The 26,758-nt window shown below is 34.7% G+C and overlaps 1 protein-coding gene across 51 annotated transcripts in view; it reads left to right on the top strand.

Moving 5' to 3' along the window:
- Positions 1 to 26,758, top strand: part of ncam1b (neural cell adhesion molecule 1b) — a 207,903-nt gene that overhangs the window by 82,130 nt on the left and 99,015 nt on the right. For 26 of the 51 annotated variants that reach the window (XR_012390357.1, XR_012390348.1, XR_012390347.1 and 23 more), the window contains 7 exon segments: positions 3,372 to 3,446; positions 9,679 to 9,888; positions 11,502 to 11,645; positions 11,868 to 12,005; positions 18,476 to 18,593; positions 20,048 to 20,208; positions 22,966 to 23,108. Coding sequence is in view for 31 of the 51 variants with exons in the window: in XM_068213451.1 (XP_068069552.1) it covers positions 3,372 to 3,446; positions 9,679 to 9,888; positions 11,502 to 11,645; positions 11,868 to 12,005; positions 18,476 to 18,593; positions 20,048 to 20,208; positions 22,966 to 23,108 (989 nt within the window). In the remaining 20 variants the exon portion in view is untranslated. 51 annotated transcript variants of the gene reach the window in all.

The following is a 26,758-nucleotide window of genomic DNA, read 5'->3' as shown; positions in this document are numbered from 1 at the left end:
AACACCCATCTGATAATTTATTATACCTTTTAGAAAATTTACCGCCCATCGTTCCCATGTGCCTGTCAGAGTGTGCCTCAATCTCCACCTCGGCTGTATCAGATAAACAGCGCAGTGACAGACATGAAGGAAGCAGATCTCACATAGCGTTTGTGAGAAATACTACAGTATAAAGCATACCAGTGATTATTTAATGTATTTGTTGTGGAGATAATTCAAGCCATTTTGTCACACACAATGTTGTTACAAAGTTAACACACACACACAGCACGGCAAATGTGACAAACATGTTAATTTCTACTGCTGTATGGATATCGGTTATATTAATGTACAAAACAAACATGATTTAATGTCCTAAAACCTGGATTGAACCATCTTCCTTTATAATTATACTGGCATGCAGTTTTGGTGATAAAGTAAACATGGTAAAAACACTGTAATTCATTAAAAACATGCATTGTTTTGAACTTGTAAAACATTGTCAAATTTGATGATGATTGATGACCACAGAGAACTCAAGAGATTTTTTAATCCCGGTTGCTTTGCGCATCACCTGTCTTGTTGATATGATTATATGCATTACTACAGAGACATGGTAATATGCTGCTGTCAATCAGTTTGGTGGGCGGGGACACTGCACTCCTACGTCACGTTGCAGTTGGCCTCAAAATGGGAGCCATTTGGATCCTGTTTTAACATCAGGAAATTAAAAAAAGAGACTTATTGTCTTTATATCACCCCGATGTGACTGTGGACACACTGTATCTACACACAGTTCTGTCCAAACAGCTCCCAAAAGATGATTTTCATCATAGGTGCTCTTTAACATACAGTTAAAACCCAGAAACTTACATGCACTTTAAAAAAAGGAACATAACATTTTTTTTTATTTTATTTTTTTTATGTCTGATGATAATTCATACTAAACATTTACTATTTTAGGTCCATTAGGATTACCTAAATCATTTACATGTGCTAGATGCCAAAATAATGAGATAATTTTTTGGAGAATTAAAAAAAAAAATTATAGACAGTCAAAAGTTTATACACATTTCCTTTGTATTTTTTTATCTTTGCTTTTAAACTGCATGACTTTGGTCAAATGTTTTGGGTATCCTTCCACAAGTTCCTCACAATAGTTTGATGGAATTGTGGCCTATTCCTCCTGACATAATAGGTGTAATGTAACTGAGTTAGATTTGTAAACTGTCTTGCTCGCACAAGCTTTTTCAACTCTGCCCACAAACTTTCTATAGGATTGAGCTCAGGGTTTTGTGATGGCCACTGCAAAACATTCACTCTGTTGTCCTTAAAGTACATTTTAACTAATTTGGCAGTATGCTTAGGGTCATGGTCCAATTGGAACACCCGTTTGTGGCCAAGTTTTAATTTCCTAGCTGACATCTTGAGATGTTGCTTCAGTATTTCTACATAATGTTCTTTTTTCATGATGGCATCTATGCTGTGAAGTGGACCAGTCCATCTTGCAGCAAAACAGCCCCACAACATGATGCTGCTGCCCCCATACTTCACAGTTGGGATGGTGGTCCTAGGCTTGTAAGCTTTTCCCTTTGTCCTCCAAGTGGAACACTGGCCATTATGGCCAAACAGTTCAATCTTAGTTCCATCAGACCACAGGACATGTCTTCAAAATTATTCTTTTCCCAGTGTAATTTAGCAAATTGCAGTCTGGCTTTTTTTGTTGATTCTGGCTTGTTGATTTTCCCATGTTGTCACACAAGTAAGTCGTGTGTTTGAGGTTTTCCTTAAATACTCTTCTACAGTTGTGCCTCCAATTAACTCAAATGTTGTCAGTTAACCAATCAGAAAACTTCCAAAACCTTGACACCATCATCTGAGCTTTTTCAGAAGCATAAAAATCTTATTATATGTAAACTTCACTTTCAAGAAAAGTTATAACAATTTCTCACAAATTAAAAAAATTATTCTGCTATTAATTATAACAGAGACAAATTTGATAATGTTAACTTACCTAAAAGAGAAAGAGTTTAGTCACATCAACATCTGACTTTTTTTTTAAATGGTTATGTGCCTTTAAATACAGTGTATGTAAACTCCTGGTTTCAACTGCATTTGTCTTTTCGACCTAAATGGTTGCGAGCAATAATTTTTTTGCAGCTTCTCTGTACTGAAAGTAACTTTCAAGCATAGGTTCCAAGCATAAATAAATTTCCTTTCCTAAAATGCTTTTGGTTAGAACATAGAAGCCAAATCTGTCTTTAGTTGAGCAAAACGGGTCACCGTGGGCAGCATTGTTCTTGTAATTCTTCAAAGCGAATTCAAGCAGGGCCCTCAGAGATTAGAGGTCTGTGACCATTCCGCACACAGCTTCAGTGTCACCATGCATCTCCCAGCATGCCCTACTAATGAGAGGCTAATTAATTTAAAGTCCTGTCCTCGGCAGAACTTAAGCCTTTTCATGCCAGTCCCAAAGTTGGTCGATTTACCAAATTTGCAGAATAAAAGTTACTCTTTTATCTAAATAAAGAATATAAATGTGAGAAGGCACACGGAATAGATGGCCCTTCCACCAAGAACAACAAACATCCAATAGTATCGATTGAATATGCTGATTTAATTGAGGTTTACCCTCTTCTGGCTTTGTCCATTTATTAAATTACCTGGAAGACTAAAGGCCACCATCTGTGAGCGGATCAATTTTGTCTTCGGTCTGCTCTCTTTGTCTTTACTCATTTCCCAAACATCCCAAGTGCTCCGACATATGAATGAGAAATGAGCAACGGCCTCTTTAAAGTTTACGCCCAAGCCCTTGGTTTTACATTTCCTCGATTGAAACAAATCGACCTGTTTTACTCTTTCCATTCCTATGAGTTTCTGAAGATAAAGCAGCAAGACGCATTGTTTTTCAAAAAGCAAACAGCCTGTTTAGCCTACCTTCGAATGAGTTTAAGAGGGGATTGGGAGTTTCTCAGAGATAAATCTCAGCGTAATGGGGTGCGTTGGTGACATTGTGCTGAATATGCGGAGGCAATAAGGCAATAAATGATCCTGCAAAACTCTTAAGGAGGTGAAATGGCCGAGTTGACAATGAGCTTGTTAGCTTCACTGTCTGTTGTCGCCTCTCATTTAGTCGGATCAAAATGATGCACTGTTGTTTATCTGAAGAGCTCGTGTCAGAGGGGTTTCCATAGTTACCCGTGCGCTTATGAAATTGGAGAGATCAGCTGCTTGTGTGGAATTAATGAAAAGTGCTATCAGAGAGTGCTGAATTATGCATGTGGAGAAATAACGGTTTGAAAAGTTTTGAGAGTAGGATTTTTTTGTGTGGAATAACTTCAGTGGGTTTGCTTGATGTGTTCTTTAATCTTAATACTTTTCTTTCTCTTCAGTTTCTCTGCAGGTCGATATTACACCTGCGCACGGCGAGATCAGCGTCGGAGAGTCTCGTTTCTTTTTGTGTGAAGGTAAGTTCTCATATTGACCAGGAACCTTCTGCACCTCATTACTGTTCTTTGAAGAGTTCCTGCAATTAATTCAGCTCCAGCCACTAAGCGCAGAGCTTTGTGTTGTAGATAATTTCAACCTATTTTTTGCTGCTTATTCTTGGTCTGTGTGAGCTAGGAGTGGGATTTTTGTTGCAGTGAGCTTCCATGTGGGAAAGTCTTTTTGGCTTGAGACCACATGGATAAAAACAGAATGACAATCCACCAGGTTACATCTGGTACATATATGCTTTTACGCTGATTAAAATACTTGGCTTTGGAAACTGAAGTGACATTGAATATGGCATTGTTTTCTTTGCCTACCAAACTGTGATGGGTCTGTTTGTCCATCTGTATCGCATATTACCGTCAGTCTTTTTTTGTCTGCTGCTGTCATTTAACCAGAACCATTAAAGGGATAGTTCTCTAAAAATTCAGTAATAATTTATCACGTCTTCCAAACTCATTTAGGTGTTTGAGTTTGAGCAAATCTGTTGAGAATAAGTGAAAGACGATATTTGAGGGTATTTTGTGTTAGAATATGCATTTCTTTCAGAAATTGTGAATATACAGTACATTTAGGAGAATTTAGTTTTAAAAATAATACAAGGAACATTACAGATGATATGTTGAAATTGCATACTCTCATGATCCTTCAGAAGTTATTCATGTTTCTTGGAAAAAGTTCAAAAGAGGTTCAAAAGAACATGTCTCATTCATATGAAAGAGAACAGAAAACTGATATAGCATAATAAGTGTCTTCAACTGTCATCTTTGATTTATTTATTAAATCCTGACGAGATAAAGGTATTAAAGGGGAAAAAATAGAATAAATAAAAATAAAATAATAAAAATATATTTTTATTTATTAAATAAATAAATAAAAATATATTATTTATTTAATAATATATATATTATTAAATAAATTGTCTCCCTAAATATATGGTGGTCACAATCTTTGACGAAATAGATGAGAGCATTTGATTCACAGTTAAAGGTGTAGTATGTAAGTTTGGCACCCGGTGCACTGTACAATTTACTATGGTCTTCTATGTGAAGCTTCTTTGACACAATTTACATTTTAAAAAGTGCTTTACAAATAAAGGTGAATTCAATTGAATTAAAAAATCATGCATGGTTGCCTTAATTTTTTAAGCTGAATCAAATTAACCTTATGAGTCCGTTGAGCTTATATTTTGTTAAATTGACTTAAAACAGCTTGTGTAACTTATAAAATCAAGTTAAAACACGATTAACTTAGTTTAATAAGTTACAATGACCTACAAATATATGCGGTCAGGACTAATTGATCATGTATTTTTTACAGTGTGGTTTAACCAGGTATTACACTACTGGATCAAAACAAACGCAAGCGCAGGTTGGCAGATTGAACTTTAGAACAAACACATTTGCGTGATTCAGCATGTACAGTTGAAGTCAGAATTATTAGCCCTCCTAAATTATTAGCCCCTGTTTTTTTTCCTCCAATTTCTGTTTAACAGAGAGATTTTTTAAAACATTTCTTAACATAATAGTTTTAATAACTCATTTCTAATAAATATATTATCTTATCTTTGCCATGATGACAGTAAATAATATTTTACTTAATTAAAGTAGCATTAAACTTAAAGTAGCATTCAAAGGATTAACTAGGTTAATTTGGGTAAAAAGGCAGGTTTGGTTAATTAGGCAAGTTATTGTATAACGATGGTTTGTTCTGTAGACAATCGAAAAAAAAAAAAAAACTTAAAGGGGCTAAAAATTTTGACCTTAAAATGGTTTTTTAAAAAAAATGAAAACAGCTTTTATTCAAGATAAAATAAAACAAATAAGACTTTCTCCAGAAGAAAAAAAATATTATCAGACGTACTATAAAAATGTCCTCGCTCTGTATCATCATTCGGAAATATTTAAAAAAGAAAAACAATTTCAAAGGGAAGCTAATAATTTTGACTTTAACTGTAAATTTAATAATGTCAAAGACGGTTAATATGTATTAAATAGATTATAAATCGTACCATTTCGTGAGTGAGTGTATAGACTGTGCTTCTGAATGGCTGTATCTGTTCTATTTCATCTGGTGCCAATTTTATTTTAGCACCATCATTTTTTTTTCTTTTTTTTTTAAATTATGTTTATTTTATTTTCACAATAATAAAGGCCTAGCAATACATTTTTAAAAGAAATGCAAAGAAAAATATTAACACAAAACAATGGAAAGAAACCAAAAAAGGAAAAAAAAAAACAAAGAAAAAAAAGTTCAGATTATATATAAAACCGGACTACCACAAATAAAACAGATCAGAAAAAAGTATTGCTTATTTTCAGGTCATAATACAGTTTCAATATTTCTTTTAGCTTGATAGGGCAAAGGCTAGGTTCCAAACAATCCGAATATGGAGTCCAAACTTTGAAAAAAAAATCTTTTTTTTTTTTTTTTTTTTTTTTAAAGTGTAGCCTTGTTTAACATTATTTAGTCCTTAGAAACAAGGAGACAGCAGAAATCACATAGAACACAACAAAATGTTACCATTTCAAATGAAATAAATGAATGAAAAATTAAATCTAATTATTCCTATTTCAGTGCATGGGGACCCGGCAGTTCATACATGAAATCATTTACATTTTAGATTAAGCTTCTGCAGTTATCAATTTTTCTTGTTGCTAACACTTTTATACTACTATTGACCTAAGCTGCAAAAAAGATTAATTTGACAAAAATAATAACTAAAATAATAGTGTATTGCTTTATGATATATAGTGTACATGTTCATATTAAATAAATGCTTTAAACAAATCAATGGGAGTCCAATACAATACATTAATGTATCATTAGTAAGTCATTTAATGCATTAAAATCAATGAAATGCAACTGAGTTGTATTAATTATTAACTTAATTTTAATTGAATGACTATTACTTATTGTAATTAGGCAATAACTAACAACCTATCAATACTATAAGCTTTTGTAGTTTCCATTACATGTACTTCTGTTTAATTAACTGTTAACAAATGGAATCTCAGTGTGCGGTGTCCAGAACAAAGGCCTATACATATTCACAGAATATTCAATGTCTTAGGTCAGATTTACAAGGAAAAATGTTAATGTTTTAAAGTAAATTGCGTATTAAGCTGTATGTTCAACAGCACACTAATACAAAAATATTGATATTATTAAATGACACTAAATAAATTATTCACTATACACTATTATTATACTGAATAAATAATTATTCACAGTGTTTTGAAGTGTCTATGATATCAATATTGTAGAAATTCATTATCACTATATATTCAGTTATTGGAAATTTAGATATCTGCTGTACACCAGTATTGCACTATTAGATGCTTAAAAATACATCACTAGATTACATGTCAGTCTGGATGAAAGCTTAATAAAACCATATTTGCAAAATAATAAATAAAAAATTATAATACTCATATGCTCATATTATTCATACTAATACTCATTTTTAATACCCATTACATCACGTTGTGTGTATGATATAATACACACACACACACACACACACACACACACACACACACACACACACACACACACACACACACACACACACACACACACACACACACACACACACACACACACACACACATCTTTCTTTGGAGTTTATCATCATCTCTGCTGCCTTTATCTCTGTGAAACGGTTTGAAACTAGTTTTTATTGTGAAAATTGAGTTTGAGTTGATAACATTTCTCAGTAGATTTATGACAGTGGGTTGCTCAGAAAACTCAATACTAAATAAATATTTTCCTGTTTTTCTTTTGCCTGTAGCACAGTGACAAAATGAAAACAGTATATTTGTGAAATTACATGGATCGATTTTAAATGATCACATTTGCAATGCCAGTGTTCTCAGATGGTAGAGAAAAGGCTTTAAACATCCACAAATATTTGCCTTTTATGTATTTTGGAAAGAGAAATCATAGTATTTGGGAGTCAATAGCGGAGTCACTTATTGCTAAAATGGTCTTTTCATTATTATGTGCAGTTTTATTGTGTAATTACAATTATTATACACCGTTCAAGTGATCTAATGACTGGTCCAGAAAGGTTGAAAAAACTCAATACTAAATAAATGTTTCCTGTTTTTTTTCTTTTGCCTGTAGCACAGTGACAAAATGAAAACAGTATATTTGTGAAATATATAAATTTTTTTATATCACATTTAAAAACCAATTTTCTCAAATGGTACAAAACAGCACATTAATCATGCAAAAAAATTGCCTTTAAATTTTGTTTTAAAAAGAAATTGGAAGTTATTATGACTGTGCGTTCACACTGAAGGCAGCGAGAGCGTCAAAGTTCATTCTGGTCATCAGAATTTGCTGCACTGATCTTGTATTTATTGGGACCTATCAGTTACATTCCCACATAAAAAACATGCTTTCTTGCGTGAAAAGGTTACACACTTTTTATCAAATTCATTTAACTATGGAAGATCAAGTTGTTTCATGTTGTGTGGCTTTGCTCCACTTATCCAATATGTGTCCATATATACAGTTGAAGTCAGAAGTATTAGCTCCCCTTTGATTTTTTTTCCTTTTTTAAATATTTCCCAAATGATGTTTAACTGCTTTATTTTGGCTAGAATAAAAAGCAGTTTTTAATTTTTTGAGCACCATTTTAAGGAGAAAATGATTAGCCCCTTTAAGCTATTTATTTTTTTGATAGTCTACAGAACAAACCATCGACATACAATAACTTGCCTAATTACCCTAACTTACCTTGTTAACCTAATTACCCTGTTTCACCCTTTAAATGTCACTTTAAGCTGTATAGAAGTGTCTTGAAAAATATCAAGTCAAATATTATTTACTGTCTTTATGGCAAAGAGTAAATTATTCAGTTATAAGAAATTAGTTATTAAAAGTATTATGTTTAGAAATGGGTTGAAAAAATCTTCTCTCCATTAAACAGAAATTGGGGGAAAAATAAACAGGGGCCTAATAATTCAAGGGGGCTCATAATTCTGACTTCTATTATAATTCTTCATAATTCTAATTGTATATTAGGGGCGTCAAAATTATTTGGTGCACCGAAATGTAGACGCGGACAATTCAGTATCAGCTCGGTAATAGATCTTAACCGGTTATTATGTACTGACGTCATTTATCTCATATGAGCTATGACGTGGTGCAATACTATGGCGAGGGAGGGGATACTGCATGTGTTTGCTGGACAGCAGACACTTATCGGTGAACAGCACCAGTGCAATAGAGCCAATCGCAGCCCTTTCTGTTGAGGGTGTGACCAGTCATAGGCATTTAACAACTCATTTAAAAAGCGAGCGGATGATATTTACGTTTGTTCATTTGTTTTAAATGCTCATGCAAACTCATTGCCACTTATCACCGCTGGTTTGCATTGAAAATAAATGACTTGCAGCTGCTTTGACGCTGTCCCCGCTTTCGGTGTGAATGAACACTCAAGTATATGATTATAAAGTAGAAGAATAAAGAATCGATCTATCTATTGGAGTCATTGCTTATTTGCTGACATGATTTTTTCATTAACTGTGCAGTCTTATTGTGCAATAAAAACATTCTAATACACTGTTTTAGTAACCTAATGACTGGTTCAAAAAGGTTAAATGGAGGTTTGGTTTTTCACGTTTTGTGTGACCTAAAAAAACAATAATCTTCTAGAGGATTCATTGACTGAAACAGTACTCCAGTCTGAGTTCAACTTTCATGTCGCCGATGGTGTCCGATGTCACCAAAATATGACAGTAAACGAGACCCATGTGAATAAGTCATACAAGTGGAATATGTTTAACCTTTGTGTGCCTTATATCTCAGTTTGAAAACCCGTTACACTCTCCTGGGCTTCATTTGAAGAGGCAAAGGCGTGGAACGACGACTCTGATAATAGCTCTCAACATTTGAGTCTTCACCAGTGCCGTGTCCTACGGTCCGCTGATTTGGGTAATAGACTGGTAACCTGAGAATCGGTTGAAGTTTTAGGTTGTGCCTTCTGACAGCTGTTGTGCCAGCGACACATAATCCCAACCGATTCGAGCAACCAATTCACCCGCGTCAGGCCTGATTCGCTTTTGATTGATTCATCTCTGTGTGGATGTTACAGCAGCTTTACTTCAAACAGAATGATTTATTTAATGACACATTTGATACACACGATCTGCTCATGGATGCTGAGATGTTCATTTGTTTTGTTTTTTATTGTAGTTATTGGTGGGGCCAAGGAAATCGATTGGTTTGCTCCAGCTGGGGAGAAAATTGAGCCTGGTCGACCGGACATCAGTGTGATTCGCAACGACGAGACGTCCTCCACTCTTACCATCTACAACGCAAAGGTCGACAATGCTGGAACATACAGATGTGTGGCCAGCAGTGGCGATCAGGATGCAGAAGCCACTGTCAATCTGAAGATATACCGTAAGATGCTGGTTTGCACGATATTGGAAAAAAACTGACATTGTGATGATTAATTTTTCCACAATATTGTGGCATGGAGAATAATTTTACCAGATGAAATTAATAGGTCTATTTAAAAGGTCGACAATTTAAAATTCTAATATTCATCATTTTTGATACGTAGTAAGAAAGTCTGTCTACTAAAAACATAATAAACTGGTAATAAATAGGACTGCACAATATATGGCTTCAGCAATGATCCCAATGTGTGCATTCGGAATAGTCACATCGCAGGATCTGCAATGTTGAGTTGGGATTAAAGTTGGCCATCAATGAAGAATGTAGAGTGTTATTTTACATCACATTTGATTATTCAATTACTGTACCTGAATATCTGACTACTGTTTGACTCTTCGGAAAAACACAAAGCACTGCTTGTTTCACTTTTATCTTTGGTCTGTTTTCTTCATCCATGCAATCTGTTTAATTCATTCCACTACAAAATTATCCCAATCTCATCAGCTAAAATAGTATTCGTATCGCAATATATATCGCAGAAATATTAAATATCGCAATGTTGATTTTTCCAATATCGTGATACCCTAGTCACAAACATTGAGAAATACAGTAGAGCAACGATACTGTACTAATAAAATATACAGTGACTATACAACAAATACCATACTATGGATTTGTATGGCACTAAAGAATGACATTTGGTCCTATAGTTAGTAAGACTGAATATCGATGGTGCTGATTGTGAGCTCTCCATCTTAATTTCTCTTTGACAGCTTAAATAAGCACTTACATTTCTGCTTGCTTTATTTTCATGACAACACCTCATGAAATGGCATTGATAAATTGTGCTAGTGTAAACGTTTTATTGATACATTTAGAAATAATGTAGATTATAAACATATGGAGCTTTTACAAATAAAATTATACAAGTATTTTGATAGTATTCAGAAAAGGAATAAAAAAGTTTAATTATATTTCATGATAAATTTTTGTTTGAAGCAATGCAAGTATGAGACTTATTCCCTAATTTCAGTCAATGATTACAATGGGATTTATTGTATAACTAGGATCAGACTAACATCATTGACTGGCATATTTTGTTAGTGTAGACATATAGTATTATTATTATTATTATTATTATTATTAATAATAATAATAATAATAATAATAATAAATGTGTATTCTACTAATCAGTAATCATTATCATACTATTAATAGCCCTTACCTTTAAAAAAAGTCAAATATACATGTTTAAACAGATTTTTTAACTATTTTGAATTTTGTATTGAAGTAATTTGTTAATTGTAAAGTTTTAATGGTAAAGAAAACATTAAATTCATTAATAAATTAATTATAATCCGTTCATTTCATTTAAGGGCCAAAGATTGTCTCTACACAAAACAATATCATTTCTGAAGCTGGTTGCAGCAGGAAATAAGAAAATATTCATGAAAAAATGAGAGTGTACAAAACAACCTTTGATGATGCTTCTGAGGAGACTTCATTTTAGATGATGACTTGTTATCTTGCTGTAGACAACAACAATACAAAGAAAAAAGGAATGATTGCATGATAAATTGAAGTTGCAGCTAAATTGCTGCTGTTTTCCCCCCCAGAAAAAATTACCTTCACAAATGTCCCATCACCTCAAGAGTTCACCGAAGGGGACAACGCCATTATCGTGTGTGATGTCATAAGCTCACCTCCACCCACAGTCCTCTGGAAATATAAAGGTGCTAAGATCCAGTTTGATAAAGATGGTAAGTCATTCACATCAAATAAGAGTGATTAATTTGCTCTGTTTTCATGCTTTAATAAATTGATGAGATCATTAATGCTTGTTCCTGGCAAATGCGGCTCTTTATTAATCCTTGTGATAACAGATGAAATACTTGTTAAATCTGCATATGATTTTAATGCGCAATTTGCAGACATCTGTTCAATCCCGCACAAAATCAATTCGCCCTTGTTCTGTTCTACAGTTCGTTTCAAGACTTTGAGTAACAACCATCTCCAAATCCGAGGGATCAGGAAGACTGACGAGGGAGTGTACACTTGTGAGGGTCGTATTAAAGCCCGTGGAGAGGTTGACTTCCGCAGCATTAAAGTGGTTGTGAACGGTGAGCTCTTGTTCGCTTTATTGTACCTGTAGGGCTCAAAATGTGGACATTTCAGATCCCAGCAGAAACTAATAATCAAGAGCTATTCCACTGTTTCCATGCTGTCTCAAATGACTTATATGCAATGTTTTTAGCCATTTATCCAAATATATATATATATATATATATATATATATATATATATATATATATATATATATATATATATATATATATAAATATGTTATTAAAAAGCCTTAAAAATAGTTTATTTAATGCATTCAGTGGTTCAATTAACAGCGTTTAACATTCAGACAACATTGTCAAATGATTAAATGTACTTTATAGTGGAAAAAAAATGTTATATTTGAAATGTCTTTTGCAGTGGTAAAAAGTAGGGTCTTTTTAGAGCTGTTCATCGCTGTGGTACACTGAATAGTTTATGGCAATCTATCAGTTAATCAAGAAACAACTAAATAGCTAATAATTAGTTACTAGATACTGTAATTAAAGTAAACAGATAATGGGTAATTGAATTACTTTTCTACAGAAAAAAAATACTATGTAAGATAGCATGGCAGCCAAAATAGCTCAGATGGGAAAGCATTCGATTGAAGATCTAAGGGTCCCTGGTTTGCCCCTTGGTTTCGGCAAAGCAGTTCTATAGGCGACGCATTGGCGCAGTAGGTAGTGCTGTCGCCTCTCACCAAGAAGGTCGCTGGTTTGAGCCCCGGCTCAGTTGGCGTTTCTGTGTGGAGTTTGCCTGTTCTCCCTGCTCCGGTTTCCCCCACAGTCCAAAGACATGCTGTACAGGTGAATTGAGTAGGCTAAATTGTCCATAGTGTATAAGTGTGTGTGTTAATGTGGATGTTTCCCAGAGATGGGTTGTGGCTGGAAGGTCATCCGCTGCATAAAAATGTGCTGGATAAGTTGGCGGTTCATTACGCTGTGGTGACCCCGGATTAATAAAGGGACTAAGCCGACAAGAAAATAAATGAATGAATGAATTGCTTTTAATTTTTAGGCCATTTAATTACAATTGCATATAATATTCTTAATATGTACAATAATACTTATTTATATTTAATATGCTTAAATAGTGTAAATAAATGGAACAGTTCTGTATAAATCAATTCAGATAAGCAAATTAATATATAATTTCCTGACTAGTTATATTTATTAATTTGAAACATTATATATATATATATATATATATATATATATATATATATATATATATATATGTGTGTGTGTGTGTGTGTGTGTGTGTGTGTGTGTGTGTGTGTGTGTGTGTGTGTGTGTGTGTGTGTATGTGTGTGTGTGTGTACATTGTTTAAATTGTAAGCTTTTTTTCAATGATAAAATATCCTGTTTCACTCAAATTTAAAATAATTTGAAATAATTGAATGATTTGAATGATATAATTAGCCATTTATATTTTTTTACAAGTTACTTAGACCCCTTTTACACTAATACGTTTCAGTTTTAAAGCAGTGTTTTTAGAATGAAAACAATCCACATCCACACTGGCGTTTCACCTAGCGTTTCTGAAAAGATCTCTATCCACACTATACCACTGAAAACGCACATCCCGTGATCACACACACACCCTGGCATGCTCTTCAGCGTATATGGACATCTAAGCCCAGGCAGTCAGCGGGTGCGTTAAGGACAACTGCCCAGGTGAGAGCTCTACCAAGGAGAGCTCATCAAGGATCTACCTCACTATAGTTGTAAATTCATTCATTCATCGGGGTCGCCACAGCGGAATGAACCACCTATAGTTGTTAAATGTGATATTTAATTCATATTCTCTTTATCTAACAACTGTTCTGTCTTTTGAATCTATTATTTATGCTCAGTTAACATGTTTTGGCTGAGCGCAAAGAAAAGTTAATATATTAATTTATGTAACCATATACACCAATTCTGCACATTAGACTGGCTGCTTGCTTTTATTTCCTATATTGCATAAACTTATTTTATTATTTATTGCAATTATTGATGATTAAAACTTTTGATATTCAATGAAAATGAAAGGAAGCAGTTATGTCATAGGGTCCGTTTTGTCATAAATATGCATAAAGATGATGGTCATAAAAATATGTAGCTACACGACGCCTCAACATTTTGCTATATGTTAAGTTGTTGATATCAAAATGAAAATAGGCTGTTCCTTATATCATGTTTTAATTTTATTGTTAAGAAAGTGAAACAATGTAGCCAGGGTTATGTGAATGATGTACACTGTCCCCTTTGAAGATTTACCCGACGTGTCCTCGGGAGTTTGTTTTCCATATCAAACTTGTGAAGTCTGAACTTACAAGGAAAGAATTAAACCCTAAACTTTGTGCACTTAATATTGATAAAAATCCCATTCAGGTTAGCGAATGTCTGCGACCACGCCTCCATTTTCAGATATATTCATTTTCCCCCATCCACACTGACACGGAGCAGCAAACCAAAACCAAAATGGCCTCTTCAGCGTTTTCAAAACGCTCCATTGTCAGGGCTTGAAAACTCTGGGGTAGTGTGGACGGAAGGCAAATCATAGCAAAAAGCTAATCGTAGCAAAAGTTATGCGTTTTAAAACTAAAATGTATTAGTGTAAACAGGGCCTTCGCAAACACAGATTGCTTAGTTTAGGGGTGCCCAAACTTGGTCTTGGAGGGCAGGCGTCCTGCTACAACTTGCTTCAACATGCCTGCCTGGAAGTTTCTAGTATTTTAAGGTCAATTAGCTGATTCAGAAGTGTTTGATTAGGGTTGGAGCTAAACTCTCCAGGACACCGACCCTCCAGGACCAAGTTTGAGCACCCTTGGCTTAGTTAGTTAAATAAACATTTCCCTCTGGTTTGTATGTTTGCATGCTAACAGCTTTGGATAGAGCTAACTAGCGAAAAGAAAGTGTTTTAAAGCTTAGGCTACTTGTTTAGCATAGCATTAACCAGTTAATAAAAGCTCTTTTGATTAGCTAAAACAAGATATCATGATTCTGAGCTGGGTATTTGATCAGCAGCTGTGTTTTTGTTGAGGTGGAGTATAAAGCTCAGTGTTTTGTGTTGAGGATCAGACAGTTTTTGAAGTAGCTGTTGTCAAGCTGCTCCACAGACATTTTCATCTCATCTCCTTTTTGATTTCATTCTTATTTGCCTATTTCCTTCCTGCGGTAAACCCGGTAATATAATTTCACCTCTTATGTCTGTGTTTGCGTTTGTTTTTTCTTGTATGAGTCTAATTTGAATCCGTAATGGGTTATCTTTATGTTGATGTTTAGTCCTGCTTGAGTGACCACAGTGCGGGCCATAGCTGCAATCTGTGAGTGGCTTTTTGTCAAAAGAGGAGGGCTAAATATCTGCAGACAGAACCTAAAAAAGGTTATATTATCCATTGGCAGCCTTTATCAGCAGGTGTTAGATGTGCTGCAGTGCCATATTTTCTTTTTGTATATGATCAAAGTGAACCTTTGAGAAGAGTTACTGTCTTTTTCATCAAAATCGGTATTTGATTCTCATTTGTAAAAGAGTAAAGATGTGTTTCACATAAATGTAATGATAAATGTATGAAACTGTGCATTTTAAGGCTTGAGGGAACACTGTAACCCAATTGAGTCAAATGTGTTCTGTAGGTAGTATACTTCTTTTTTTTTTCATTAGGTGCATGTTTATATTGGTATTTTAAGAGAGGTTCACATCCTGGCATTTAAAATTCAGTAACGTGTGAAACATTTTCTTGTTTTGTAATGGTACATAGTTCCCTGAAGGCAGAAAGTGAATTTATACACATATATAAAACTTGATACCTAATTAAACTGCATTTAATTAAAACTCTTTTGATTTTCAATGTGTGAAATAAATAGCATTCAAATGTTGCTTATATATTAGTTTATTTCATAACAGTACATTGTTGCCTTAAGCTCAGATTAGATTAAAAAGTAGATACAGTATGTATTTATATATACAGTATGTACAATATATATTTATATATTTATTTAAAGTATGCAGAATTCTGAATCTTTTGTTGAGACACAGATGACTTTTTTCTATATATATATATTTTTTTATAATGTATGACTTTTATGTTTTTGAGCATGAAACTTTAAAATAAACCATAGTGACCATAGTGAGTCTAGTGGCCATAGTAATGCTCAAAGGGCCCTATTATACACTTGGCGTCTGCATTACCATATGGGGCAAAAGAAAAGGATGTGTTTGTGGATATAACTCCGCTTTTTGACCACACTCTGTTATTCATTAATTTATTTGTTTGCTAGAAATTAAAATTGAATTTAGAAATAGTTTTGAAACAAATCTTTGTGCTTAACAAGCTAATTTAAATATGTAGGCTAATGGATGTTTTCAGTGGAGTGCTTACAACACCTTTCCCTTACTCCACGAAAGTAAATAGTAAAAGTAAAAAGAAAGTAAAGAGGCCAAATGGATCGTTCTTCATCCTTGCATTGCAGATGGTCTGTTTAACTTTTCTCACTAGTAAAAGCCTTCAGTTTTTCCTTTTACAAAGTCCGCCATGTAAATACAAATGTGCCATGGTGCATTGGAACTGAAAGGGAATGTGAGATGCTCTCATTAGTTTAATGCACGTTATACTCAAAACACACCCATAACTCATTAAGAGAATAGGTACAACCCTGTTAGACCCTGTTAACCCTGTTAGACACGCCCTTAATGCTTTTGCACCATGCACTTTAGACTTTGTGACTAAAAACAGAGACCAAAGTGTCTTTTTCCAATGATACCATTTTTTTGTTTGTAGTTCATTGTGGTCAAGGTGTAAATCCCCAAAAGTGCAACCCGGGCTCATTGTGGAAACGTAGCCCCGCAAACGTTTCTGGAGGCTGCAAAATACGTCCCGGGAGGTACGTATTCGAGCAGCTTTTGTTTTTGCAAATCCGCGAGAGGCCGATGTGCACGCTTTTTCGCGTCTCGGATGCCTCTCGGGAGCGCGCACCATTTGCGCCCGCGCTGTTCTCGCGTGAAAAGCCGCTGGAGGCTGCTGTAGAGCGACCGTCCGTCCAACTGACTGGCTGAACGACTGAACGATCGACTGGGCGGTACTCCTCCTCCTCCTCCTCCTTACCTAAACCCAAGCGACGATTTGCAAAAGCCTTCCAGAAAAAAAAGCAAAAGCCCTCGTCCGATTTTGACCGCGTTTTCGGATCTCGCCCCGTCGCGAACTCGTTTGCTTTTATTTTTTTGGATTCTGTTTTTCATCTTACCTGATTTCTGGAACCGCTCTTCCCCGGACATCGCCGTGGCCGGCTCCTTCTCCCTCTAGGCCTCCGCTCCGCCGACGTAACGCTACGAGCTAAGCGGACAAACTGGTTGAGGCAGGAAAGCCCTCCACACAAAGGTGAGCCGTCAGTCGGCGAGCGCGAAGAGGAGGAGCGGAGCGGCGTCACACCGCCCCGCAGCGTTCACTCGATAAAAAAACAAAACGCGGCCACACGTACCTCCGGTCACGTAAATTGCGGTCTCCAGAAACGTCCGCAGGGCTACGTTTCCAGAATGAGCTTGGGTTTCAAAAGTGAGCGCTTGCTAACAGTGTAAAGGCATGGTCATGTTACACTTTTTGTTCCATTGACTGGAAATGAGAGGAATAAAAAAATCTAAACATGGCCTTTCTGTACAGAAATTGAAAATATGGAGCAATTACTCATTTTATTAGCATGACATCATATTGTGTAATCCCGCCCCTTTTCACAGAACCAGCCAACTGAATTTTGCATGCTCAAACTCTATGTACACTAATGTACTCCTAATGTACTGTAATGTACACTAATGTACCCTGTCTTTCTTTTCTTTTTCATTCTTTTATATCCTGTTTTAACACATTTTAATCTGTTTCTAATCATTTTTCATGCTTTTAATTATTTTCCTTTTTATCATTGTGTATGAAATGTGCTATATAAATAATCTTGGCTTTCCTTGCCTTGCCTTACAACGACAGGAGAGTGAAAAGGACAATCTCTGGGTTTGCTATTTTGAGATCTGAAACTATAGTCCAATGAATTGTGTGTCAAAATATTACAATTCTAAAATAAACGCAACCAAAAACTCCCAGCGGTGAACAGCAGTTAAGATCATAGCTATTCAGATTTGTTTGCACAAGCTCTGCAGTTAATTGACAGTATGTTGCTGACAGATCTAATTAAATTAATACTGCTATAATTGTTAAATTATAAAGTGCATGCTGTATATAGATCCAGTTATTTCAGACTGTTGTTGTTATAGTACAAAATTATCTTGAACACTGTGTTAAGTATTTGTTTCTAATTTAGTTTCAAGTCTGTTGAAGTTTCATCACAAGCTGCTCTCACATTGGCTATAAAAATGTAATTAGGGCATACAGATTTTTACATGTAGCCCCTTTAAGTGTTTTACTTTTAGTAAAAAAAAAGTATGAGTGTAGAGAGGTAAGAAAGCAGTTTATTCAGCTCCACATTTAAAACCTGCAATTTTCTTTTCTTCTCAGTTCTACCCACTATAAGGATCCGTCAAGCGGAAACGAACGCCACTGCCGACATGGGTTTCTCAACTCTTCTGGCCTGTGATCCTGATGGATTCCCTGAGCCCATAGTGACCTGGAGACGGTAAGCCAGAGATCTTCCTCCAAAATCAACCTAGCAGAAACAAAACACTACTGTACAGTGGGTTTTGCTGCACCTCCTCATGTGTGTTTTTTATTAGGCGTTCAAAGCCAGACGAATAGGCCTCTGAATAAATAAAGAACTTCTATGGATGACATAGAATAGAAGAACACACCATTAGTACACCACAAGTACGAGTCTCTCCTCAGCTGCTGTTGTGTTCTCAGCGGGAGTTCGAACTGTCTTTCTGCTTTCGGAGAGACACAAATCCCTCGGGATGATACAGCACGCCTGAAGGATCTTTTGTTCACTCGTGTTTGGGGGGGATGGGGAGGAGGAGGTGTTTATTTGTCTCAAAATAACTCAGGTCCTCTTCTCTGACAAGGGTTATGGTATATTTATTACCTGTTTGACCTTAAATCAAGCGATCGCCACCATGTCAGGAATCCAATGAATTCAAGAGCGTCTGGACAAAGATCACTAATAGAGGGGCAAATAAAGGTAGAAAGGAAGACACGCAGCTCTGACACACAGGTTAGCTGACAGTGTTTCCGGTTTGCTTTCTACAGTTTTTTTTCAGCGGTTTTATAAACTTGTTTAGTGAATGTTGCAAAATGTGTTTTTCTGAATTTAGAATTGTTCAGAAAACTTCAGAAATGCGGGTTAGTTCAAATATTCTATTTAAAAAGTCAAGTTCATAATAGTAATAATAATAATAATAATAATAATGAGAGTGTATGAATGTTTCCCAGTGTTGAGTTGCAGCTGAAAGGGCATCCACTGCATAAAACATATGCTGGGTAAGTTGGCGGTTCATTTCGCTGTGGCAACCCCAGATTAATAAATAGACTAAGCCGAAAAGAAAATGAATGAATGAAAAATATACATTATTTATAGCTGAAACTAATAAACATTATAATTTTATTAAATGTATATTACTATTGTTATCATGAACATTATTATTTGTTTTCAAACTAGATATTATGTTCATATATTTATTAATTTTTTTACAATATAAATATAATTGGCGAGGCATTGGCACAGTAGGTAGTGCTGTCGCATCACAGCAAGGAGGTCACTGGGTCGCTGGTTCGAACCTCGGCTCAGTGTGTGGAGTTTGCATGTTCTCCCTGCCTTCACGTGGGTTTCCTCTGGGTGCTCCGGTTTCCCCCACAGTCCAAAGACATGCGGTACAGGTTAATTGGGTAGGCGGTTCATTCTGCTGTGGCGATCCTGGATTAATAAAGGGACTAAGCCGACAAGAAAATGAATGAATAAATGAATAAATATAATTCAAATGGTCAGCATATCAGTTTTCCTGATACAGTAGTTAACAACTGTAACTCATTCTTCCAACGCGTTTTGCCTTTTAGATCAGACTCTTTGAAGAGAAATGTTCAGATTTGTCTTCCCTAATGCTATATTGTTTTAAATGTTAGTACTTTCTTTCCTCTCAGGAACAATGCTCCACTGGAGAGCGGAAACAAATACAGCTTCAATGAAGACGGCTCAGAGATGACAGTACTAGATGTGACAAAGCTGGACGAGGGAGATTACACATGCATTGCTAAGAACAAAGCTGGGGAGAGCGAACAAGAACTTAGCCTTAAAGTCTTTGGTAAGAATTCAAGAGAGTCTCACCGGAGTCTGGAGGTTTGACAGTACTCTTTTATATTTGATGCTAAAAATCCAGCAATGGAAAAAAAAACAAAGTTTTATTCTGCAGGGAACAATGTGTGGCTGCATGAACATATCGTTTTTATACCTTAAAGAATAATATACTAACTGTTTTTTTTTTCTCTGTGAGGTGTTTTAAAAAACACTTTCACATGGGAAAGTTTTAAAACATCTATTGAACATTAAACTTTCATAATCAGGGTACATTTACATAACTCATGAAAATGTTGCATACACATAAATATGTTCCTCATTTATATAAATTCATAAAAATTACAAATAAATAAATAAATACATAAATAAATAAATACATAAATAAATAAATAAAACTGTTCTATTTATGCCAGGCCAGAAGGTGGCGATATCAATTTAGAAAGAAACACTTGTCTACACTCATACAGTCCTGTACTCTGCCGTTTGTTGTTTTGGTTTAGTACTGGTTTATTCCTAACAGCATAATGTTTGACAAAATCACATTCCTGTAGACACACAGACCCAATAACGATAACGTTTAAAAAAACTTTTTCCTTGAAACCTGCTTTTACTTTTAATGCTTTTTTGATATACACAACATTGGCATCTTTTCCACTATCAGTCTGTTCCATTCCATGCCGATCGGGTGAAATGAGCATGGAAGTGGTTTTATATTCTAGAGTGGGGCTGATGATAGCAGAACTATTTGGAATGTAATACAAATGCGTCAGTCGCTGCCTTGGCAATGCTAATGTAATGTAAACAGCTATATGGACAAAGGTCAGATATTTTTCTGATATTTTTTGGACTTCTTTTTTTATAGTTACTTAAATAACAGAAAAAAGTAATGTGCTTCTGTTAAGAATTCTAGCCCAAAAGTGATTTGTAATCATGCCAAACCGTTCCAGAGCCACATGGAAATACAACTGGAAGCATACCTGAGTAACCTGACTATTCTGAGGGAGCATTCACACCTAGACATTTGTTTCGAAATGTGGTGCGTTTGCCTCCTTAGTGGGGTTCGTTTGGCATATGTTAATCTAACAATCATACTCTGATCTATGCCAAAACAAATGGCCCAAGATCGCCTGAATGAGATGGTCTTGGCTCAATTGAAATGAACTCTGGAGCGGATTGATTGTAGTGAGAAAGCAATAAGATTCAACGAACTAACAAACCAGGCTATTTCACAGTGTATTATGAAAATGTAATAGACATATATGACTATATGAAGAAAGAATCATGAGTAGGGTGGGATGTCATTCTCTTTGGTAAATGTGCGTTTCATGTCGATTATGAAAATGAAAGAATGCTGAACTGTTAACGAGAGCTGTTTATCCGTTAAGAAAATTGACTGCAGTCTTTGTTTATCTGTTATTTCCCTATATAATGTAAAGCCTAAAGTGTCTGTGGGTGTCACCATTCAAAATTAAAGCACAGCTTTCTGCTTATAATGTCTTATTGCTCATTGTCATAAATTAAAATAAGGATGCATGACAGCTGAGCGGGACTCTGAAAAATAAACCATGGACCTCTGACCAATCTGAGGAGAGTTGACTTGTATGTGACTTGTTTAAGCTATATTTTGGTGCATTTAGAAACTTTGCTGTGTTAAAGTGAACCTTACCAAGAATAAAAGCAACCTTCTAACAATTTTAATCCCTGTATCAGAACACAACAATCTATCTACAGATGTAAAAGCACCCTAAAAATGGTTTGGCAGATAGTGGAAAAGAGGCTATTGTTCAAATTAATTACTAAAATCGAATAACAAATGTCAAATTTATTTGAAACAGTTTTTAGTAAACATACTCTGAATCAAATAAACTTTCAAAAACAAAAACAGTAAACAAGGAAGGTCAAATAATGACAACATAGTGGATGTTTGATTATACTCAAAGTCCTCAAAACAAAAACAACAATCTGTAATAGAAAACCTATTTATTTTGGGGAGGTTTGCCAAAACTGGCAGAGGAACATTTTCTGATGTAGCTTTGCATGCCATATATATAAATTATCTCTGCAAAATATCTCTTTTGAGTTTCATATAAGAAATAAGTAATACACGGTAGAAGTCAAAATTATTAGCCCAAAATTATTTCCCAAATGATGATTAACAGAGCAAGGAATTTTTCACAGTATTTCCTATAATATTTTTTTCTTCTGGAGAAAGTCTTATTTGTTTTATTTTGGCTAGAATAAAAGTGTTAATTGAGCATTTTAATGTTTTTATATTATTAAGTAATATTTTTCCTCAATTGTCTTCAGAACAAGCCATCACTATACTATGACTTGCCTAATTACCCTAACTTGCCTCGTTAACCTAATTAACCTAGTTAAGCCTTTAAATGTCACTTCAAGCTGAATACTAGTATCTAGAAAATATCAAGTAAAATATTATGTCCTGTCATCATGGCAAATATAATAGAAATTAGTTCTTAGAAGTTAGTTATTAAAACTATGATGTTTAGAAATGGGGAAATTATTATTATTATTATTATTTTTTGCAATAAACAAAAATTGGGTTAAAAAAAAAAAAAAAAAAAATATATATATATATATATATATATATATATATATATATATATATATATATATATATATATATATATATATATATACATGGGAGCTAATAATTCCAGAGGGCTAATAACTGTAGGTTTGGATTATGTAAACAATGACAGAAAGTCTCAGTGATCTAACCTTGTCTGTTTTGTTCTCTCAGTACAACCCAAAATCACATACTTGGAAAGCCAGACGACCACAGAAATGGACGAGCAGGTCACATTAACATGCGAAGCCACTGGAGACCCCACACCCACCATTACATGGAGCTTCGGCACTCGAGTCTTCACCGAAGGAGAGCAGGTAACATCAAAACCCAGGAACCTAGAAGAGTAACCAGAAACCAGGAGCTAGACGAGTAACATGTTCATCAGACAGACTGGCAGACAGACAGACAGGCAGTGAGACAGAAAGACAGACAGACAGCTAGTTGAATGGTGAACCTGCCTCTGGCTGTTTCATGCATACAATTCTTTTTGTCTGCAGGAGCAACAAAAGAGGATTTATCAGGTATGAATTCAGAAGGTCAGGTATAGTAACGGGCCACTTAGACTCTAGTGTTTCCAGAAACGGTTCTGGTGTTGTCTGTATATTACTGCATATACTGTATGTTGGAGACGTTTGCTAATCAGCCGTCTGGTGTTTCGATTTCCTGAAGTTCTTCAGTTCGTGATGCTATCTGCAATTGTTGATATGTGAAAAAGACTTGCATGGTGGTGAAATTGCAACGCTATTGCAACAGTTCCTGACAGAAAAGTGATGATGGATGAGCTCCAAAAATTGCCTTACATTTGCTCTGTTCCTCAAGCTAGCGAGCTGCCTAGAGGCTGCTTTATAAGGCACCATAGATGCGCGGCCGATGCTAAAGCTCTTGCAAAGTTTAGGTAAATGAATTATGCTGCCTCTGATATCTCCTTTTAACCTATTTCTAAGGAAGCACCACATTTGTTCTTTGTAGATAAAGCATAATGCCAAAGTGCAATGCAGTGTGTTCAGTGATATATAAATCCAAGATGGTGGATTAAGAAAAGATGATTATGAATATGCTAATAGTTTAATGAGTTTTTATTACAATTTAGATAACATCAACAACAACAAATTGATTACTTGGTGTCATGGGTGGGCGATTAATCAAGAAGCAATCGAAATCGACATTCAGAACGTATAATTGATAACATTTTTCTAGGTCAATTTTAAAAATTACTTTCCTTAACACATGTAGAGTCACGTGATCTTGCTCTGTTAACTACATGTCGCGACGACGCGTAGTGCAAGCTCTGTTATTGGTAGCGGTGACAAGTGTGGGCAGCGTGGAGAGTCGTGGGAGAGTCCGTTAAAGCGAGTGTTTACAAGTGTCGAGTCCCACTAAGGAGCTCCATATGGAAACTTGTTTTGGGTTTACCTTATGAAAAAAGTGTTGGTTCCAGACGGTGGACTCATTTTTGAGGCTTACTTTGCACTATATTGACGATGATTGGAAGTAAGATGCCTTAAGATGGCACATTTTCCATTACATTAAAATTATTATTTGCTTTAAAATATTTGTTTACAGAAGATGCAAAAAAATTGCTCCTTAAAATAATATTTACAGAATATACACAAATTATTTTATTTAGAAGAGATAATGCTCATTTTTACTATTAATATGAAAAACATTAAAAATAATTTTACATGTTATTTATTTAATTTTTCTTTATTTAAAAATTTGACTGTTTGTTTCAGGCAATGCGTGTTTTAATTTCAGTTGTTCAACGTTGATGTTCAATAAATATTCATATATTTTAAATAGATTTGTAGATAGTTTGTTTCCTTAAATTATTTTAAAATCAAGTAATGCCCTCTTTATCTTTCACCTGTAAGATGAATATAATAAAACCTGTCACTGGAAAAAAAATACATAAATAAAATAATTGTTCATTAATTGTAATCGAGTTAAAATGTTCAATTAATCCAGATTTCCAGAGAATCCAGAGAATGCTTCACTGTTAGTTTAGCAACATGCTAAAGTAAAGTAGAAATCAGATGAGAAATTATTGACAGTTAAGAAGTATTTGTGTGCAACGACTTATGTATATTGTTTAAAATAGTTACTTACAGTTGAAGTCAGAATTATTAGCCCTCCTAAATTTTTAGCCCCTCTGTTTATTTTTTCCCCAATTTCTGTTTAACGGAGAGAAGGTTTTTTCTACACATTTCTAAACATAATTGTTTTAGGAACTCATTTCTAGGTTAGGGTAATTAAACAAATTATTGTAAAACTTGCATGAATAAATCCATGGTTTGTTCTGTAGACTATCCAAAAAAAAATTAGCTTAAAGGGGCTAAAAATTTTGACCTTAAAATGTTTTTAATAAAATGTAAAACTGATTTTATTTTAGCTAAAATAAAACAAATAAGACTTTCTCCAGAAAAAAAAAAATATCAGACATACTGTGAAAATTTCCTTGATCTGTTAAACATCATTTGGGAAATATTTAAAAAGAAAGAAAATCAAAGGGGGGCTAATAATTCTGACTTCAACTCTATGTAAGCCCACATGCAACTGCACCTTCCCATCGAGTTTATTCATTTGTGTATTTTGTGTATATACAAGTATATTGTGTAAACGTGTAAATGTACATTTCAGCTTTTAAATTTAATTCAAATTTAATTTCAGTAATATCATTGATTAATATGAAAATATTCATTCGATTTATTTACAGTCCAGTTTGTAAAGTAATGTTTTCTGTCCTTAGTAAATTTTACATTATGTGAGAGACTTTATTTCACATATTTAATTTTTTTATGATGATCCTTACAAAATCCTTCTGTATAAAACTGCAGATTTTATACAAAATTTAGCTCAGAAATAGTAAAAAGCAGATTGTGGTATTCTAGTTTTTATAAATACTTCTGCCTTGACAATTACCAGAAATAATTTGCCTTAACAAAGTCAAAGTATGCATTTAGGAAATGTAAACTCATATAAACATCCAAAGCTTGCAGTTTGTTACTTTCGCCTATAAATGAAAAGTTTTTTTCATGTCACCTCATACTTTAGTTTCTCATCAGATCTAGACCAATCAAATACTCTTAAGTATCTGACATGCCCCACCCCCTTCAAGACGCTTTTCATTTGCTTTTCATTTGATGCACTTGATTTCAACGATTCTCGAAACAAAGTGCGATTGGCTGTTTTTTAAAGGGGAGGAGCTACTCTATGTCCTGCCCTCTCTTGATTTTTCAGTTGTAATTACGTCAAACAATAAATAAAAACTGCACTTTTAAACTTCACAGCACCTATAATAACTTTGTGTATGTTTTAGCTGATGTTTTGAACAATGGTGTTTTAGGGCCTTTTTTTACGGTATCGTTATCATCAAAGTGTAAACTACAAAAATATGCTTGTGTTAAAATAATCATGTCACATGCATTTAATTAAGTCCAAAGGCATGAGCAAGTACTTAACCAAAACAACAACTGTATGTGTATGTTTATAGTTTTATCTTTACAAAGTAACATCGCCAACTACTGTCCTGACATGCATAATACAGCATTTGAGTAATTTTTTTGCAGATCTCGTGACTGTGCATTATTTTGACAATGTTGTTGTTTGTTTCGCTAACTCAAAACTGAGTTCACTAGATTTTGGAACAGAGCTATTGTCCTTGATTCTGAGGGTTAATAAGAAATTAAGGATTTATAGTTTGAAGTCTGTAATAAGCTGGACTGGTTGTGTTGAGTCACCATCATCACAGGCTTTGTGAAGGAACATGTTTTATATAAGCTCTTTGCTAAGCCGCTTTGTCATTTCCTGTGTGTTGTCTTGTCCAGTCTTGCTCATCTCGTGTGGGTGTTGGGTTGTCATGATTGCCAGCAATCTCTTCACTGGCCTCTGTTGACCACCCTGTATTTTTTCATGTTTATGAAAAAAAAAAAAAAAAATGATTAGCAGTTTACTTTGGCTATGCTAG

Source organism: Danio rerio, chromosome 15, assembly GCF_049306965.1.
Source record: "Danio rerio strain Tuebingen ecotype United States chromosome 15, GRCz12tu, whole genome shotgun sequence".
NCBI lineage: Eukaryota > Metazoa > Chordata > Actinopteri > Cypriniformes > Danionidae > Danio > Danio rerio.
The sequence above is the reverse complement of the archived record's forward strand: the minus strand, read 5'-3'. Positions and strand labels throughout refer to the sequence as shown.